At 33.0% G+C, this 18,724-nt stretch overlaps 1 protein-coding gene across 2 annotated transcripts; it reads left to right on the top strand.

Annotated features, from left to right (window-relative positions):
* Positions 1-5,912: 5,912 nt before the first annotated feature.
* LOC120181847 (protein ENHANCED DISEASE RESISTANCE 2-like) lies at positions 5,913-10,749 on the top strand. 2 transcript variants are annotated; one of them, XM_039186889.1, is made up of 2 exons: positions 5,913-6,859; positions 6,933-7,058. In XM_039186889.1, exons 1-2 carry the CDS (start codon positions 6,063-6,065, stop codon positions 7,033-7,035), a joined length of 900 nt encoding a protein of 299 aa, XP_039042820.1. In that variant the 5' UTR covers positions 5,913-6,062; the 3' UTR covers positions 7,036-7,058. The 2 variants fall into 2 exon arrangements, with proteins under 2 accessions (XP_039042820.1, XP_039042821.1); XM_039186890.1 differs by adding an exon at positions 10,739-10,749 and having other exon boundaries at positions 5,917-6,953.
* The last annotated feature ends 7,975 nt before the right edge of the window (positions 10,750-18,724 follow it).

Below are 18,724 nucleotides of genomic sequence, written 5' to 3'. Positions count from 1 at the left end.
AATCGTCTTACAAAGACTGCACATTTCATCCATGTGCGAACATATTTCTCTATGGATAAATATGATGAATTGTATATCAAGGAGATAGTGTGACTGGATGGTGTTCCAATCTCAATAGTTTCTGATAGAAATCCCAGATTCACTTCGAGATTTTGGAAGTCTTTGCAAGGAGGTTTAGGTATCCGATTGAATTTTAGCATTGCTTTTCATCATGAGATTAATGGTCAATTAGAGTGAACAATTCAAATTCTGGAAGATATATTGAGAGTGTGTGTGATTGATTTTACTAGATCACGAGAAAAGTATTTACCACTTGTTGATTTTGCTTATAATAACAGCTACCAATCTAGCATCAAGATGGCACTGTATGAATCATTGTATGAAAGGAAGTGCAGAACACCACTCAATTGGCATGAATTAAGGGATCAGGAAGTGCATGGTCTAGATTTAATTAAAGAAGTAGAAGAAAAGGTTCAAGTGATTCAACACAATTTGAAGGTGGCCTCGGATAGACAAAAGTCATAGGTCAATTTGAAATGAAAAGAAATTGAATTTCAAGAAGGTAATAAGGTGTTTTTTAAAGTATCACATTGGAAGAAAGCGTTTCGCTTTGGGCATAAAGGAAAACTGAGTCTTAGGTTCATTGGACCTTATGAAGTTTTGAAGAAAGTTGTACCTCTGGCATATCAGTTAGCGTTGCCACCAGGGATGGAAAAGATCCACAATGTAATCCATGGGTCTATGCTTAGGCAGTATCGATCAGATCCTGCAAACATCTTTACGCCATATGAAATTGAAGTTCAATCTGATTTGACATATGAGGAAGAATCGGTTCAGATTTTTTTCCTTTGAGAGCAAGCAGTTGCAGAATAAGACAATTCTACTAGTTAAGGTTCTTTGGAGGAACCATAAAGTAGAAGAAGCTACGTGGAGCGTGAAAAAGATATGAGAAAGCAATATCCCTACCTTTTTTTCAATGAAAATTCGAGGACGAATTTTCTTAAGGGGGAAGATTTGTAACATCACAAACATCAGGTCGGTGACCAAAAAGGTAAGAAAAAAAAGTTAGTAGTTAAATTGTATTAAGTTGAAAAGTATAAGGATTAATTTTGGAAATTATATTCAGGTTTGTTAGCAAATATGGAAGACTTTGAGGGCAAAGAAATCTTTTGATAGATTGAATTAAAAATTCTTTTTGGGAGAGATATTTAACATGAGTTATTGGATAAGGTTTATGGAAGCTTATGTTCTCATCTTCTTTCTCTTCCCGTTATCTCCATCAAAGGTAAGTTCTTTTAAGAGTTATCGGTTCTTCAATTTTTGGTTGGTTAATGAAAGGTTGGGTATTATATATCCTTAAGGAAGGTTTATAGAGGTGTATAATAACAAGATAAGTGAATTTGAAAGGATTTTGTAAAATGGGTTTTGAAATGAAATTTTGATATGGAGTAGTTTTTGAAGTTTTGTTGAGATATTTGACTTTTTATTGAGCTAATTAAAGGTTTATGAGTATTAGAAATGATTAAGAACTTGGTTGAAACATGGTATGATTCTTAGATGTAGGTGTTTTAGTGAGAATTTGGTATGTTTAAGAGTAGTAATTGATGACAAGTTGGTTTAAATGAAAGAAGTTTAGTTTAAAGGCTTAAGGAATGATGATATAATAGATTTGAGAGGAATTTTAGGGTGATTTTTGAAGTAAAAATTACAATTTTTGGCTTTAAGTATTGGTACCGTTAGAACAATACCGATACTTCAAGAGAAAATCTGTGAAATTATTAAGGGTAGTATTGATACTCGTTGAAGAAGGTATTGATACTATATAGATAGTATCGATACCAGTTGTAGAGTGTATCGATATTATGTGGGTAGTATCGATACCAGGGGGATGGTATCAATACCATTTTATGATGCAATTACAGAATACTAATTCGGTATCGGTACCTTGAGGAGGTATCGATACCTTTGAAGGGAAGTATCGGTACTGGAAGGGTAGTACCGATACTTCTAGATATAAAATGGAAAGTAATAGTTTCTTGCATTATAAGTTATTCTGATTGGTTAGAAATGATTCGAAGAACGATATTGATTTTTGATTCTTTTACGTAGTGATTGAACATAATCGACTTCCGGTCAGCTCTACATATTAATTAAAGAATCGAAAGGGTTAAAGATTTGGATTAGACTTCAGTAAGGCAAACGTGAGTGCAACTTCTCAGTTTTACAACAGAATTGATGAAGGCTTGCGATAAGCCAACCTCAGTGTTTTCGATTGAAAACTTTATAATTTCTTTTATGTTATATTTCAACGTTTTATTCAAGTTATATTATACAAGTTATGTTTTATGATCATACGATTATGGAAATGTGAACTTTGAACAAGTGGATGTGAGCTTTGAACCAGTGAATATGAATAAACTCTATGAGAGAGAAACTATGTGAATAAGAAACACTTCAAATAATGATTGAACATAATTATGTGATTAATAGTCCAAAGTATATGTATGAGGATTAAAGGTATAGTTGGCATGCTAAGAGTCGAGGGTTTTATGTGGTCATTCGGGACAAATATGTGGCATTTCGGTGCAATCTATGTGACACTTCGGTGTAAAACTATGTGGTCCTTCGGGACAAATATGTGGCACATCGGTGCAAATTATGAGCTGTGGTGACAATATTAGTGCACAACCTCATAGTACTCAAATACCTAGAGTTCTCAATAGTATACATTGGGAAATTAAAACCAAGTTAAATAAAATGAAATATATATAATAATTATATCTTTGGGATGTGGAAAATAAGTTGGAATTCATTATAAAATATTTTGATTATTAAGATTAGCACTCTTAGTATTTGCCTCACTAAGTCATCGACTTAGCGTGTGATTTTCTCATGCATAGGTTTTAAGAGAGCAGAAGACTGAGTTATCGAGGATATCATATCACTTGAAGATCAGATCAGGACAAGTTAAATGTAGGTTTTTATGTTACTTTTGTAAATGGTTGACATGTATTATACTTTTAATTTGAAATGCTCTATTGATTTTGTAAACTCCTACGTTTTGGTATTTATGTAAATTATTAAAGTTTTTATGTAAAAATGTATGTGAAATGATTATCTTATTAAGAGGTTTATACCTTTTTATTTTGATTAAAAATTTTAATTTTGTTCTTATTTGTGAATTGCATATGTTTTGAAAAGTCAAAGGTGACACCTCGGATTCGTATCCGGGTCAGGTACGGGTCAGAGGTGTTACAAAAGGGCTATAGTTAAATGGTCAACGATATAGTTTACCCTAATTTAATAAATTTTCAATCGAATCAAAAAGGTGGCATGTGTCACCTTTTGAATTGAAGTAAAAATAAATAAAGATGAGTTTTGACATCCAAGGGTAACATGCGCATACCTTAACCACCGAACTAATTCTCACGCTTGTTATTGAGATAATACATATGTTATATAACTTGTTCAAGTTTAGGCAGAAAAAATAATTTCATATTTAAAAATTGTGCTCGTGAGTTTAGGAATGTTAAATAAATTTTTAATTTAATTTTAAATATAATTTCATACATATACTCATTAATAAATAAATATTAAATAAATAAATTTAATTTAAAAATTAGATTTTTTAAGCCATTTAAGTGTTATCATATTCTCAATTGGCTTAGATTTAAGTCCTTGTTTATCTATTTTTATTTCTATAATTAACTATAATATATAATATATAAAAAAATTGATTGATTCCTAAATATTAGATTTATCCTATAGGTTAAGGCTTTGCTTGGTTTCTAACTGATATTGGGTTCAAATGCAATTAAGTTATTTTAGTTTTATTTTTATGCTTAAACCTAAACAAGTTATATAATATATGTATTATTTTGATAACAATAGTGAGAACTGACTCAACAATTAAATCTAAAATCTAGGGGATTTAATCTATAAATTTAATACATGACGAGAATAAAAGATTTTAAAGTTAATGCTCAAATTAAGGTATTAGATAAATTAAAAATAGAATCAAGATCAAATTGCATTAAATGAAAACCTAAGGAAACAAATCATATATAAGTAGCGACCAAAATGGAAGAAAACAAAGCAAGGTGTCAGAGCCGCGAATACGTAACTTTACAATGACCCACACTCTAGTTATATCAATTTTGTTAACGGCCACGTAAACAATGTTAACGAAAATTATCTATATTGAAACTATTTAGATAGTTAAGTAATCATATTGACGTAAATTTAAAAATGATTGTCATTTTGAGACCAAGTCCTATACTTAGGTGATCATTGATGTAGTTTACCCTTTTTTTTAATATCAACCTTGAACATAAAAGGATAAAGTGCACAATGGTCTCTTGACTATAGGATATTTCTTTATTAAATTCTCTACTACAAAAAATAATAAAATAGTCCCCTAATTATAGGATATTATTTTGTTGAGTTTTTCGACTATTAAAAGTTATAAAATTGTCACTCGACTATTCATTATGTTCCAAATTTGTCATTTTCTATTCAAAATATTGACGAAAGTCTGAGTTGGATGTTAATATATTGTATGACATATGATAAACTTTGATCCCATAATCTTAAACGGCTATCATATCTCACATAAAAAATTAAAATCTAGCTCAAATTGTCGTTAATCTTTGAATGGAAAATGACGAGTTTGGAACATAATGAATAGTTAAGTAACTTTTTTGTAACTTCAATAATTGAGGGACTCAATAAAGCAAAATTCTATATTTGGAGGACTATTTTATAACTTTTTATAATTAAGAAACTCAATAAAATAATATCTTATAATCAGATGATAATTTGTGTACTTTATCCAATATAAATTTTCTGGCTTTATCAATACATTTTTTTATGAAATCTTTAATCGTTAAAAGTGGTTAGGCTTAAGCCCTTGTAATTATTTTTATTCCCACGTGTCACCATCGTCAATATCGATGATGTCAACAATAGTAGCGTCAAATTTGTTGTCCGACGGCTCTCTTTTCTTCTTCTTCAATTCATCCCAAAAGTTTTGTCGTTGAAGTCACCTCACCTTTCTCGTTTTCCCTTTGTGTCGTTAATTAATGTCAACGATAAACCAACCTAAAATATTTCTTTTCTTCCTTTCGATTATCTTATGCATTTGCCGTAGGACTTATGAAAACCACAGATTTAGAAATTAATTAATTGAGACGACATGCAATTAAATCCCCTACCTAATTAAGTTTATTTTGAATTCAATAGCATCTGATTTATGTATGTGATAATTATTTTTAATGATTTGGATTTTAAAAAATTAAAACTTGTAATCTTATATGGTTATGAAATTAATTCAAAAGGCCAATGCCTAAATTTCACAACTTAATTGGGCTGGCAATCAATTATGAGCATCTGCTAGCTCTTTTAAATCCGGAGGAATTATTATATTTGATATATAATTATATTTTAAAATTAATTTTAGAATTTAAGATCTGGTTATTATTTGATATGATAAGATGAAAATTATATATTTTTTCATTTTTATAAATAAATTAAAAAATTAATTAGTAGGTTTCAGATTTAAATTTCATCTTTTATGAAATTATAGATGGGAATTTTAGTTAATTTTAAATTACGTTAAAATGTTTAACCGTTCAATATATTATTCAATTTAGTATCTAATTCAGTTAATAAAGAAATTCCACCACGTATAATGTGATATATGCAAACACATATATTTAATTAATTAATTATTTTTAAATATTGCTTAACAACTTATAAAATCAGGCGATAAAATGTTAAAAGATTCGCAGACTCCGGATTGTACTAAATCTAGCGGTTCTTTGTTTCCCATAGTGGCTCCATCGTAATTAATTGCAAATCCAAGGGGGATTTTACCTGTATCCTTTATCAATGCCTCCTCCACTGTGCTCACTCTACAAACAAAGTACACCGACCTTCTTTCTCTCTCTGCCTCGGTTTGTTTTCGTTTTAAAGAGACAAAAAAGTGGTAGAGAACGTAGAAAAAGAGCGAGAGTATAAATATCACGTGCCCCACGACTAAGCAAAAACAGCGAGGCTCTGCCATGGATTCCGCCGCCAAATCCACCGCATTCACCCCCGATTGGATCTCCGACTCAATAAACGGTGGATCCTTGTGTCACGTCGACCTTGATACCGGAACCAACGGCTGGGCCTCACCTCCCGGTCATCTATTCTCTCTCCGTTCCGTTAACTACCTCACTAAACGACAAAAATCCCCCGCCGGAGAATACCTACTCGCTCCGCTCGGGATGGACTGGCTCAAGTCAACTTCTAAGGTCGACAACGTACTCGCCCGACCTGACAACCGTGTTTCTCACGCGCTCAGAAAGGCGCAATCCCTAGGCAAATCCATGAAAAGCTTTATTTTCGCAGTAAATCTTCAAGTTCCCGGCAAAGATCATTATAGCGCCGTGTTCTATTTCGCTACCGAGGATCCTATCCCTCCCGGCTCTTTACTTTACCGATTCATTAACGGCGATGATGCGTTCAGGAACCAACGGTTCAAGATCGTCAACCGGATTGTCAAAGGACCGTGGATCGTCAAAAAGGCGGTGGGCAATTACGCCGCCTGTTTGTTAGGTAAAGCTTTGACCTGCAATTACCATAGAGGACCTAATTATTTGGAAATTGATGTAGATATCGCCAGCTCGGCAATCGCTAATGCGATTTTGCACCTCGCATTGGGATACGTGACGAGCGTAACGATCGATATGGGATTTCTGGTGGAAGCGCAGACCGAGGATGAGTTGCCGGAAAAATTGATCGGTGCCGTTAGGGTTTGCCAGATGGAGATGTCGTCGGCGATTGTGGTTGACGCTCTCACGCCGTCATCGATTCAGACGGCGGCTGCTGCTCGTGGAATGGGTTGTTCGAAGGTTAATCACCACAAGTCTGGTGATGACGGTGATGATGACGACAAATGATGTAACGAGGTTAATCTTCACAACAACAACAAACTCATTTTCTTTCTTTAATTTAAAATTCAATAATTTCTTTTTTTTTTTCAGTATGTGATTCCCTTTGGATTAATGAGTATAAAAAATAAAACCAGATAACAGTTAACAAATGTGCTAAGATTTATCCGTTGCTGTTATATTCTTTCGTTTTCTTGGGGTTATCAAAGGGCCTGTGAAAAGTGAAATGATGATTGTTTGTTTGGATGTCATTGTTGCGTTTGCGACAATTGCTTTGTGGCTGTGGGGGATATTTTTGGAACTGCTGGCTACTGTTGAGATTTTGGTGCGTAAAAGATTTGTCAGTGGGACGGTGGCTGCGCTGCCATACCCGATAATGCGTTCATCTTTTATCATTTATTTGTTTTACCAAATCATCTAATTTCGATAACATATGAGATTTAATTTTTGTCATTTTCATAATATTATCGGGGATAGTTTTCCAATTCGTTAAGAAAATGTGTTATCGAAAATATTAATATTTTTAACATTTTTAATAGAACGTTATTTAAGATATTATTATTTTTTACTGAAAATGTTAATTTCTCTATTTAAAATGAATATTTTTGATATTAGCATTTTCAGTAAAAAAAATATCATTTTAGATAACGATCTATCAAAAATATTAAATAAATATTAACATTTCCGATAATATATTTTCTTAATCTTATATTAAATTGTCTTTTTTTATACATCCCCTATCAATAAATTTGAATTGATAATTTTATTAGTCTTTGTTTTAAAAAGAAAGTTAAGGAAAAGCAAATAAAGTGTTTGATATTCTATTGATTTGGATATCTGTTTTTTTTTTTCAAAATAAAATTTCAAAAAATATTTTTTATTAATAATTCGTTTGTGTGTTAATATATTGTTTTCATTTGATATTTTAGTCGCATGGTTGTATTTGAATAAATAAAAAATATTTTACTTATTTTAAGTATGGTTAATTTTTTTATTCATCTTCCAAACGAGCCATTGCTGAATTATAATCTTCTCTTGCGAGCTTGATTGGATTATTTATATACGAAAACGATTTCTTACTTCGCACTACGAAATTAACAAAAAAAAAAGTAAAAAGGGCAAGTGGGAACAGTAAAGAGAATGATGTCCTTTTCTCAATAATTCAAACTTTGAAGGCATTTCCCATTTAAAATACAAAAGAAATTGTTTCTTTCCCATGTGCTAGCTAGATTGACTTCAAAGCTAAAAATTGCATTGCTGATGCTATATCCAATCGTCATCTTTATTTTACCGTATATCTATCTGTACTCTAAAGATGAAACAGTAATTAATTTGTTTATATTTATAGTTATTCTTTAGAAAACTAATTGAAAAATAGAGCCAAATTAAGAAGAAAGATGAAGATACACAGGAAAAGAGAACAATAGAGAGGTATCGAAAAATTCATGATATATGAATGGGTTATCATTAATAATTTTAAAACTTCGAGAAATAAGAAAATATATATATAAAATAAATTAATGGAAATTGTGGACCTCATGAATCGAGGCAGGTGGAAAACTATAGAGTTCCATTCGTCTGTCATTGAACATGCAGAATAAAATAAAATGAGGCCTAGCCTTGAATTTATTGTGAACCTTAAATTATTTCTTTCATTAATGAAAAAGATCCCATTTAATGCACGCATGAAATAACCTTCACTTGGGGCGATGCATGCATACGATATTTTCTATGATCGTTGTAGACACTAATTTTTCATTCTATTATTATAATAATAATAATTATTATTATTAAATAAATATATTATTATTATTATTATTCTATATTATTATTATCATTAAATTAAATATTACAAAACCCTAAACCCATTTACAAGGCCCGTTTACTGTTGGCCCAGACCAAAATAAAACCCTAAACATTTAGGGTTTCTAAACCCTAGCACTGCTGTCGCCGCCTCCAAGAACTCCCAACAGCCGCCTCTGCCGACACTTCCCAAGCCAGATGGTCCAACCAGCTGCTGCCACGCCGCCGCCTCAAGGAACACTCCAGAACGCCAGATGGCAACCAACAGCCTTCCCTACGGTGAGTCACCAACCTAGCTTTGGTGACTCACCGAGGTTTCCCTCTCAGGACCGGTCCAAACAGAACTCCGTGGTGGCTATAAAAGCCACCGAATCTTGCAAAAAAAGGAGGAGGCCACAGCAAGCAAAGACATAGAGAGAGCAACAAAAACAAATAGGGACGAGAGAAGGAAAAAAAATGAAGGAAGACAGAAAGCTACCAACGATCCCAACCAACAACATAGCAACCAGAAGCCAAAAAAAAAAAGAAAAAAAAAGAGAGAGCTTACTCGGTCATCGGAGACTTCGAAACATCACCGGAAACCTTCGAACTTCGAAGGTAAAATCCTAGATCTAGGAAATCCTAAGGGTTTTTAGGATAAATAAAGGCCTTATTAGGAATTAGAAAGTGAAGATCTAAGTTTTGGGGTATTTTGTAAGTTTTCGGCCACCGTTCACAGTGGTCGGTGGTGGTGATCGGTGCCGGAACACGGCTGCCGGCAGAAATTTATCTCCCTCTGGTGGAGGGTTTAGAGAGAGGCCAGAGAGAACTCTGGTTCTCTCATTTGAGAGAGAGAAGAGAGAGAGAAATGAGATAGCTGGCCCTTCGGGCCAGCCGTTTGGGGCATTTATACCCCTTCCCAAGCGACCCCATTTTGGGAGGGCTATATCTGTAATTCCGTGCATGGCCAAACCCTTTCCGCAGCCATCCTAGTTTGTAATCTTTATATTTTAGTCATTGAACCCAAGTTTTAGATCTTTATAATTCGGTTCTTTAATTTTAATTTTATTTATTTTAGTCCTTTATATTAAATAATATATTTAGGATAAATAACATATTTAGTCCTTTAATTTTAATAATTAATATTTTAAACCCCGAACAACATATTTCAATTTATTTTAATTTGATATATGAATTTTATATAATTTTAGTTTAGTCACTAAATTAATAAATAAGGAGAATAGCATGTTTAGTCACTCAAATTTTAAATAATTAATTATGAATTAGGTATTTAATTCTATTAGGTTATAATTTAGTCACTAATTTCAATTTTTATTTATTTTTTACAAGTTTTATTTATTTTAAATATATAGTTTTAATTTTATTCATTGTTGTTTAGTTATATGTTAATTTTATATGTTTACTTTTAATTATTATTACTATTATTATTTAGCCATAAATATATATATTTATAATAAATAATATTTATTTATTAAAATCTTATTTAATTACTTTTAACTTATTTTAATCCTATTTTAATATTTATTTATTTTTCGATATTAAGAAAGGGCAGTATTAAAACAACTAGATGTCCATTTTCTGATATTTTTAAATAAATAAATATCCTATTTTATAAATTATATATTAATTGTTTTAATTATTTATTTATTTTTTAATATCGAAGAAAAGAGCTGTCTTAAGGCACCTAGAAGTCATTTTCTGATATTTCTAAATAAATAAATATTTTATTTATAAATATATATAAACTAATATTTTTTTCATAATTATAATTTTGAAATAATAGGATTATAAATTAAATATATTTTGAATTTTTAAATCTCTAATAATAGAGACAATTTATAATTAAAAAGTACCAATTTTGGGCGTTGTAGGAGGGCTAATCCTTCCCTAAACGTAACCGACCACGAATCCCTTTTTTATTATTAAAAAGAACGAAATTTTGGTTAAAACGCAGATCAGTTTATCTTTTAATCGATGTTTTCTTAAAAACTCTTTTAAAGGATGATTTTTAGGTATTCGACCTACCTGATCCAAAAGGCCGATGGCGACTCCCAAATTATTTTAAAATCCATTTATTCACATCACTTTTCCCACCAAGTAAAAAATTCGTGCCCAGACGAAAACTGGTTACGACAGCTTGGCGACTCTGTTGGGGACTATCAAACTTTAAAATTAATTATAAATTATCTCTATTAATTAGAAATTAAAAATTCATTTATTTAATTTTTAATTATTTTCTTTCAAATTTTTATGATTTTCATAATATTTTTTTATATTTTTTATTTTTACTTTATTTTCAGATATTAAATTTTTCATTTAATTATTTGTCAAAGGTTTGAATATTTATTCTCACACACAACATTTGCATTGCATAACATAAGCTTTCTAATCAAGCTTGTCCCTTTTTAAGTGGGAGTGAAAGCGATGTCTTCGTGAGAATTTATTCTCCGTGTCAGACCTAGCAAGTAACTTTTGGGGTTCATATGCTCTATATCTTCGTGAGAATTTATTCTCCGTGTCAGGCATAGAGAAATATGTCCCCTCGAATTGAACTCGATCCACTAAAGTCTGTAATGGACTAGGATTGAGGGTTTGACAGCCCAAGGGGGCATCAACAAGGACAGTTTGAGTACCTTTACTCCTAGAACTGAAACCTTGCATATAATAAACCCTAGAAACTCTCCCGATCTGAAACCATGCCGAAATTTTGTCAGTAGGTATACACAAAGGAGAAATAAGCTCTAGCTTTTAATTTATTTTATTTCCTTTTCTTTTTTCTGAATAAATGCATGCGAACTAGAAATCATGCGGTTAGGTTAATTTTTTCAAACAAAGCATAGAACTAGAAAGCATGAGGTTAAGATTTATACCTTGATAGATAGATTTTTTTTCCATTAGTTGGTACTAACTATTCTATTTTTTCTTATTTTTTCATGCATGTTACATTGCTCTAATCTGTTCACATTGATTTCTTTTGTTTGCATTGCATGATCATGGCATAACCAAAAGGTTTTTACTTGAAAGACTGTTCATCATATTGGAAAGAAATCGTAAATGGACAACAAGTTTTATGATCGAACAAAATATGGCGCAATCATGGAATGGTATCCTGAGGAAACTCCAAAGATAGAGGAGAGCTATGCACCTAAAGATCATGTGTCCATTAAGGAGCAAGAGGAGATACGAGAAATAAGAGAGCAGATGTCCAAGATGATGGAAAGAATATCTGTTTTGACCAAAGGAAAAGAGATTCATGCACAAAAAGATATAGAGATCAATAAACATAATCTTGCAATTTCATATATGCAAGGGACTTCTGATCCTAATCAATTGGAGAAGTTACAGACAATCATCATTCGTATTCACAAGTCATCTGGAGGTACCAAAGAAATGATGACAACTGTAAAAACTCCCAGAGAAGAGAAGAAATCATGTAACCTGAAATCATCGAAGTTTAGTCCGCTCCCGACATCTAAAACTCAGGTTCAATCCAAGACAAAAGGCGGTTCTCATGTTGACGCTATACATATATCATATAAAGAGTTGTATGAAAAGTTACTTGAAGCACGAGAAGTAGCTCCATATTATATAAAACCATTCCAACCTCCGTATCCAAATTGGTATGACATCAACGTTCATTGTGAATATCATACCGGAGCTCAAGGACATACCATCGAGAATTGTCTTGCCTTCAAACGTCGAGTCCAAAGTCTTTTGGATCATGGAACCTTACAATTTATGATAAATGATCAACCTAGTTTGGTAATTGAAGATCCTTCCAGATCAACACCAAATGTATTCAAAGGTAATATCATCAGTAGGGACGTCCAGAAGGAAGAAGATTTGCTGAGGTTCGAAGCTCAAATATGTCATTTGAATGATCAAAACGATAAATTAAGCACCGAAATAGAAAGCATACAGGAAGATTTCCAGAAGGTCAGTCAAGCCTTTCAAAATGCTGGTATAGGGAACACCCCAGAAGAGTGGATAACAGGGGTCACCAAATTGAAGAAGAACTGTAACATACATGAAGGACGAGCCAAGAAGTTTTATCATAATTCACGAGTTGCAGAAGAAAGATGCAATATCTCTGTTGGTGAATTGAAAAGATGTCAAGTCGAAAATCAAATGTTGAATAGTGCTATGACCAACATGGAAGTTTCATATCAGATTCATCAGCATGAGATTGATACTAAATTAAAAGCCACTATCGGCAAGAACAAGACATTGAAGAAATGTTTAGATGATTATGGAGATCTTGTACGAGAACTCTGTAACCATAAAGTTTCCCTTACAAGGGAAAATGAGCAACATTGCCTACAACTCCGAGAGTTGACACATAAGATGAAGGAAAAAGACAATGTCACGAAGGAAATTACTGCTCAAGCAAACAATGTAGCTCATAAGCTGGTGGACATAGCTGGCTTCGCAAGAGAATTAAAGCAGATGGATAACTCCACACCTGAACATGAGTGGAAGTTAAAATGGCTTTTAAGGGAAATAGAGAAATTAGGAGTAAAAGCCATCCCCTATATGTAAAAGTTTTGTTTAATGCACGAAAACTTTTGTGTTCAATGAAATATGTTCTAAGATGATCACTCTTGAGTAACACCTTTTCATACATGCATTTGCATTTCACATCTTTGCATTTTCATTTTGTATTCATACTTTTATGTATGCTTTTACATTACACAGTTTGCATTCTTATTTTTGCATTTATGCATTTTCGCATTTACATTACATTTTTTTAGTATTGTTATATACATTAATTATAAAAACATGTTAATAGTCTATGAAAGGTTTTGTAACAGTAAAACCAAGATCATTCATTCATATTACTTTACCATCATTATGAAAACAATGGAGCAATCTTATGAGGGACTACAAGATCAATGGCTAGAATAATTGACAGGGTTACCTCAGGATATAAGGAAAGAAACATCAGATTCAGTACCAGATGGATCAAATCAAATTATTCAGTGTGTGGCATCTGATAAAGAAGAGATAATTGATAAAGAGCAACCATGCTGTCAGATTGAAGAGTCGAAAATGGTAAAACCCTCTGGGGCATCCCAATTGAACCCAAAGAATAGCCTTGTTCATTATTCACAATATGAGGAAATATTCAAGAGGATGGATGAAGCAATCAGAAATATGAAAAGTGTTGATGCCTCCCACAAAGAATTAGAAGCAAGAGAGCTCAGCTTGGTTCCACACTTGATTATTCCCCATGATTTCAAAATGTCTGATTTTGAGAAATATGATGGCACCAGTTGTCCCCTAATCCACCTGAGAATATTTTGCAGAAAAATGGAAGGATATTTAAGTTCTGATGATTTGTTAATTCACTCTTTCCATGATAGCCTCATTGGCCCAACAGTAGTCTAGTATAATCAGTTGACCCAAGAATAGATCAAGAGATGGGTTGATTTAGCTGATGCATTTTTGGGACAATATCTGTATGTTAAAGGCTTAGCTCCAACACGTATGGATCTTCGAAGAGTAAAGAAGAAAACCAATGAATGATTTCAAGAATATGCCTTAAGATGGAGAGGAGTGGCAGCATAAGTTCAACCTCTCATATTAGAAGACGAAATATCACGTATGTTTCGTGATTCCCTTCCAGCGCCTTTTTTCGAGTTAATGCATGCAAATCCGACAAAGGAATTCGGGAATCTTGTGACAAGTGGAGATTTAATTGAGAATGTAATTAGTGAAGAAAACTCAAAATTCACATCCAAGAGCCCGACGGATCAAAAAGTAAAAGTTGATGATGTAAATGAGTGTCGTATCCAGAGTTTCCGCATTTGCAAAAGAAAAAGAGCAAGTAACTGTTCAGATCGACCAAAGAAAGTCATGCGATCAAGAAAAACTTTGGAAGTGTTCCAAACTTCCATTTCAAACTTGTATCCTCATTTTGTTAAAGGTCAATACATCACACCAAGACCAACTAAAGTGACACCAAACCCTTCTGCTCATAGCTATGATCAAGATAGAGTTTGTAATTTCCACTTGGGGGTATCTGGGCATTCTACAGGCAATTGTAGGCCACTGTTAAAAGAAATTGAGATGCTTGTTGACAAAGGGGTTTTGACACAAGAAATGATCAAGAAATAGGGGGCGAATGAAGAAAAGAACCTTGATCCTATTACATACCCAACATTATAGGAATAATGAGGCATGATGCATAAACAAGTGGAAGTGTTATCTACCACTGTAGTACTTTCTATTTTCAGTATCTTGTTTGAACTTTTTTTTGTTCCTTTCTCCACCTTTTGTGTAATAAATAAATGTGTGTTGTTTTTATGGTTATGAGCAAAGAATCAAGTTTTAATCTTGAGATTATTGAGTATCAAGTAGAGTAAATATTTTAAATTTTCAAGAGTTATAGATCTTTGGCAAGTGGTAAAATTATATCTTCCATATCTCACTCAACGCCAATTACTCGACCCTTACCAAAACCAAATCCTGACACTACAAAGACTCTGAAGAAGTGTCTCCACCTGTTTTTGAGACACCTACTCCAGATGTTTACCTTTTCGGGTAGAGTGGATTGATGATACTACATTCCACCATATACATGACTTTAAAAGTCATACATTTGTCATTCCAAATACAAAACCATCATGAACCAAAAGACCTCAAAAGAACCAAACTTTCAATTATCCGGGAATCTTCCTTCAAGAAGAGACGATATGAGGCATCATGGACCAACTTATTGAAGATAATTTTGAGTGATTGGGGCATACTAAAGAAGAAGGAAAAAATGATTGATTGAAATAAATATATCATGCATTAATTACATTTTTTTTCATGTAAGTAAAGTTAATCTTGAATATTCATCCCCCTGGAGATACCTCTTTTTACAAGGACTTCTATGTATGAGATGACTAAAACTCACGCACAGATCAAGCATGCCAACTCAGTGTCATATCACTTAAAGATGAATGGGGCATTTGCAGGAGCAAATAAGAACCTTAATAGGATCATTACAAAGACCACTGAAGCTTACAAGGATTGGCACGAGAAGCTACCTTTTGCCTTATATGCATATTGAATTACTGTGCGAACATCTACTGGGGCAACACCTTATTGTTTAGTCTATGGGATGGAAGCAGTATTACCAATTGAAGTTAAGATCCCATTATTTTGTATCCTAAAGGAGGAAAAATTAGAGAAGACTGAATGTATCCAATTTCGATTTGATCAATTAAACCTTATTGATGAGAACCAATTGAAAGCTATTTGCCATGGGCAGATGTATCAGAAATGGATGATGAAAGATCACAACAAGAAAGTACATCTGAGAGAGTTCCAAGAGAGCGATCTAGTGGTTAAAAGAATATTGCCTATACATAAAGATTTCCATGGGAAATGAATACCAAATTGGCAAAGGTCATATGTTTTTTTTTTAAAAAAAAAAGAGGGCCTTTTCTGGAGAAGCATTGATTTTGGTAGAAATGAAAAAGAAAGTTCTGAGAAATCAAATAAACTCAGATTCTGTCAAGAAGTATTATGCTTGAAAAAAATGAAGAAAAAAATAAGGAAAAAAGAAAAAAGGAAAAAAATTTGAACCAAGATGGGTGATCCATAGAGCCTCAAGTTATAAAATTGATCAAGTACAATTAGTTCAAAGATTCATATTCAGCAAAAAGAGCAAGAAATGTTGAAGATATGAGAAAATATGAATGGATAAAAAATTTGGCAGTCTAGAGGGATCCAGATGATAGAAAAATCCCCAGCAAAGCAGATCCAAGTCAAGCAAAGCAAGATTGAAGGCATCCAATTAAGAGAAAATATCTTCAGAATTCATTTCGCCTCTCAAGATTGATTTTTATTTGCAAAAATTAGTTTTTAAAATCTTTAATGCATGATATAAAAAATGATAAAAGGGGGTTCAAGATGTAAATTTTTAAATAACATTTTGAAACCAACGGAGGATTCGAGTTGAAAACCTAAAAAGGCGACTTGAATATTGAATGGTGCAACAAACGACATAAGAGATGATCTTAAGCTCTTAAATGAAGCACTGCACATCCCAAAAGACGTTCCTAAAATTCTGGAATCAAGAAGTATCTCTACAAGATGAGCATAACAACCATTTCTTCAAGTTAGTGGAAGCCCGAAGCAACACACTGAACCAACTTGAAAGAACCTACTTTACCAAAATCAACCTACACCTCAAATCAGTCAATAATTTTGACACTTACCATAGGACTATGATTTTTGAATGATTTAAAAGTGTAGTTGATTTATTTGATATTCATTAAATTCATTGTTTATGATTTGATTATATTGTGAACCTGAAAAGGGTAATACTTTACAAAATTCTTTCATTCTTCAATAAAGAAAGGAGAAAAAAACATTTTCCAACAGAACAGTCTCAAATGAGGAAGGTCCTTGAAGCAATTGTTGCTTATTCTGCCTCTGTTGTAGAAAAAGAATGAATGAGGCCAGAATAATGAAGCACCTCACATTTTTGAAGGCAAGTGGTCCAAGAAGCCAGAAAGTCTAAAGAATTGAACTTGTGACACTCTCCTATGATATCATTAGCAATCCATCAGGAAAGATTATCGTTTATTTCATGCTGAGGGCGATAAACATCACCTGACAAATTATTTTCCCCAACCATCAATTCATGTTCTGTAGAAGATTACATCATAGAGCCATGAACAAGTCACTACCTGCACTCTGGTTATACCGTGATACTAGTTCAAGTCTTGATACATCATTGCTACTTCTTTTATGCCGATCATTTTCTTCGTCAAGATGACATCCATTATGTCCTTCAGAAGATTGCTGAATTTGAATTTGAGGACTTATGGCACAGAATAAGACATTGGAACAGAATCTACCCTTATAGGCCTTTTATATAGGGTAACATTGGTTACGGAATTCCAAAAGTTAAAGATAATCAGTTTTACCGTCAATTAAACTTTTCCATGGTTCAGTAAGAGTATGATATATCTTGGAGTAGCAAAAGAGACAGTCGTTGTAGCAGTCATTGCAAGAAAATACACCAACAAAAATATTCTAGTTCATCCTGATGATGTTTATTTCTTCCAGTAAGGTTGTTACGCTGGATGCCACTGACAACAAGGTCGAATTCGACAAATCTACTCATCAATTGCTCCAAATCGATCATCATTCAGTTTTTGCACATCTGTTTTCAAAGATATGCTAAGACAGTAGAAGACGACCTCTGTATCATTGATCCAAGAGAAAAGAGACAGGACATTGAAACCTAGAAGCATTTCCACTTCATCAGGTTCAATTGGAACAATTTTATTCCTTCCAACACATACTAGATTCCATTTTCAGCACTCATCAAGAATATACTTCTGGACACTCGAAGGAAGGCACCATTTCTTTTTCAATGGAAAAATATCATGTGTGGTGCGTGGAGTAAGCAAAATAAGAAGAATTTGTTCTCTATTGGCAGGTTATGAATATAGCCCCGTTTCCGGGTAGCAGCACACAAATGCTTCGAATCTACAAATTATGGCTCTACATCAAATAAGTATTGTGATATTCCAGTCCAAACACCAACTGGAGCAAGTGCCACGTTCTCATAGTAGAAATAAGGAGACCCAATAGCAACTTCTGGAAGTGTTCTTTGAGTTATCTGATCTGGTTCGATAAGAACCCCAAAACTAATCATTGAATTAGAAAGATGAACTGCATGATCGTCTTCATTAAGAAGCTTCTTTTCAAACTTCCTATATTTCTTCCTTTTCAAAAATCATAGCCCAAGTTTCGCCTTTGCTTGTAATTGGGATCATTGCATAATTGCTTCTTACCTTCTACTGAAAGAAGTACGTTAGCAGCCTTAGCCATTTGATCATCACATATAAAATATGTCAACTCTGCAATTGATGAATCCGGACCACATCTCTCCATGGCTATTGAAGCCTCAGCCTCTGAGTACCCTATTTTCATCAAGTATAACAGTTTATTCTCCTCATCAGAATCAGAATTCAGGATTT

The sequence above is a fragment of the Hibiscus syriacus genome, unplaced genomic scaffold, assembly GCF_006381635.1.
Source record: "Hibiscus syriacus cultivar Baekdansim isolate YM2019G1 unplaced genomic scaffold, ASM638163v2 tig00112540_pilon, whole genome shotgun sequence".
Taxonomy (NCBI): domain Eukaryota; kingdom Viridiplantae; phylum Streptophyta; class Magnoliopsida; order Malvales; family Malvaceae; genus Hibiscus; species Hibiscus syriacus.
Note: the sequence above shows the minus strand (reverse complement) of the source record. Positions and strands in the feature narration are given on the sequence as shown.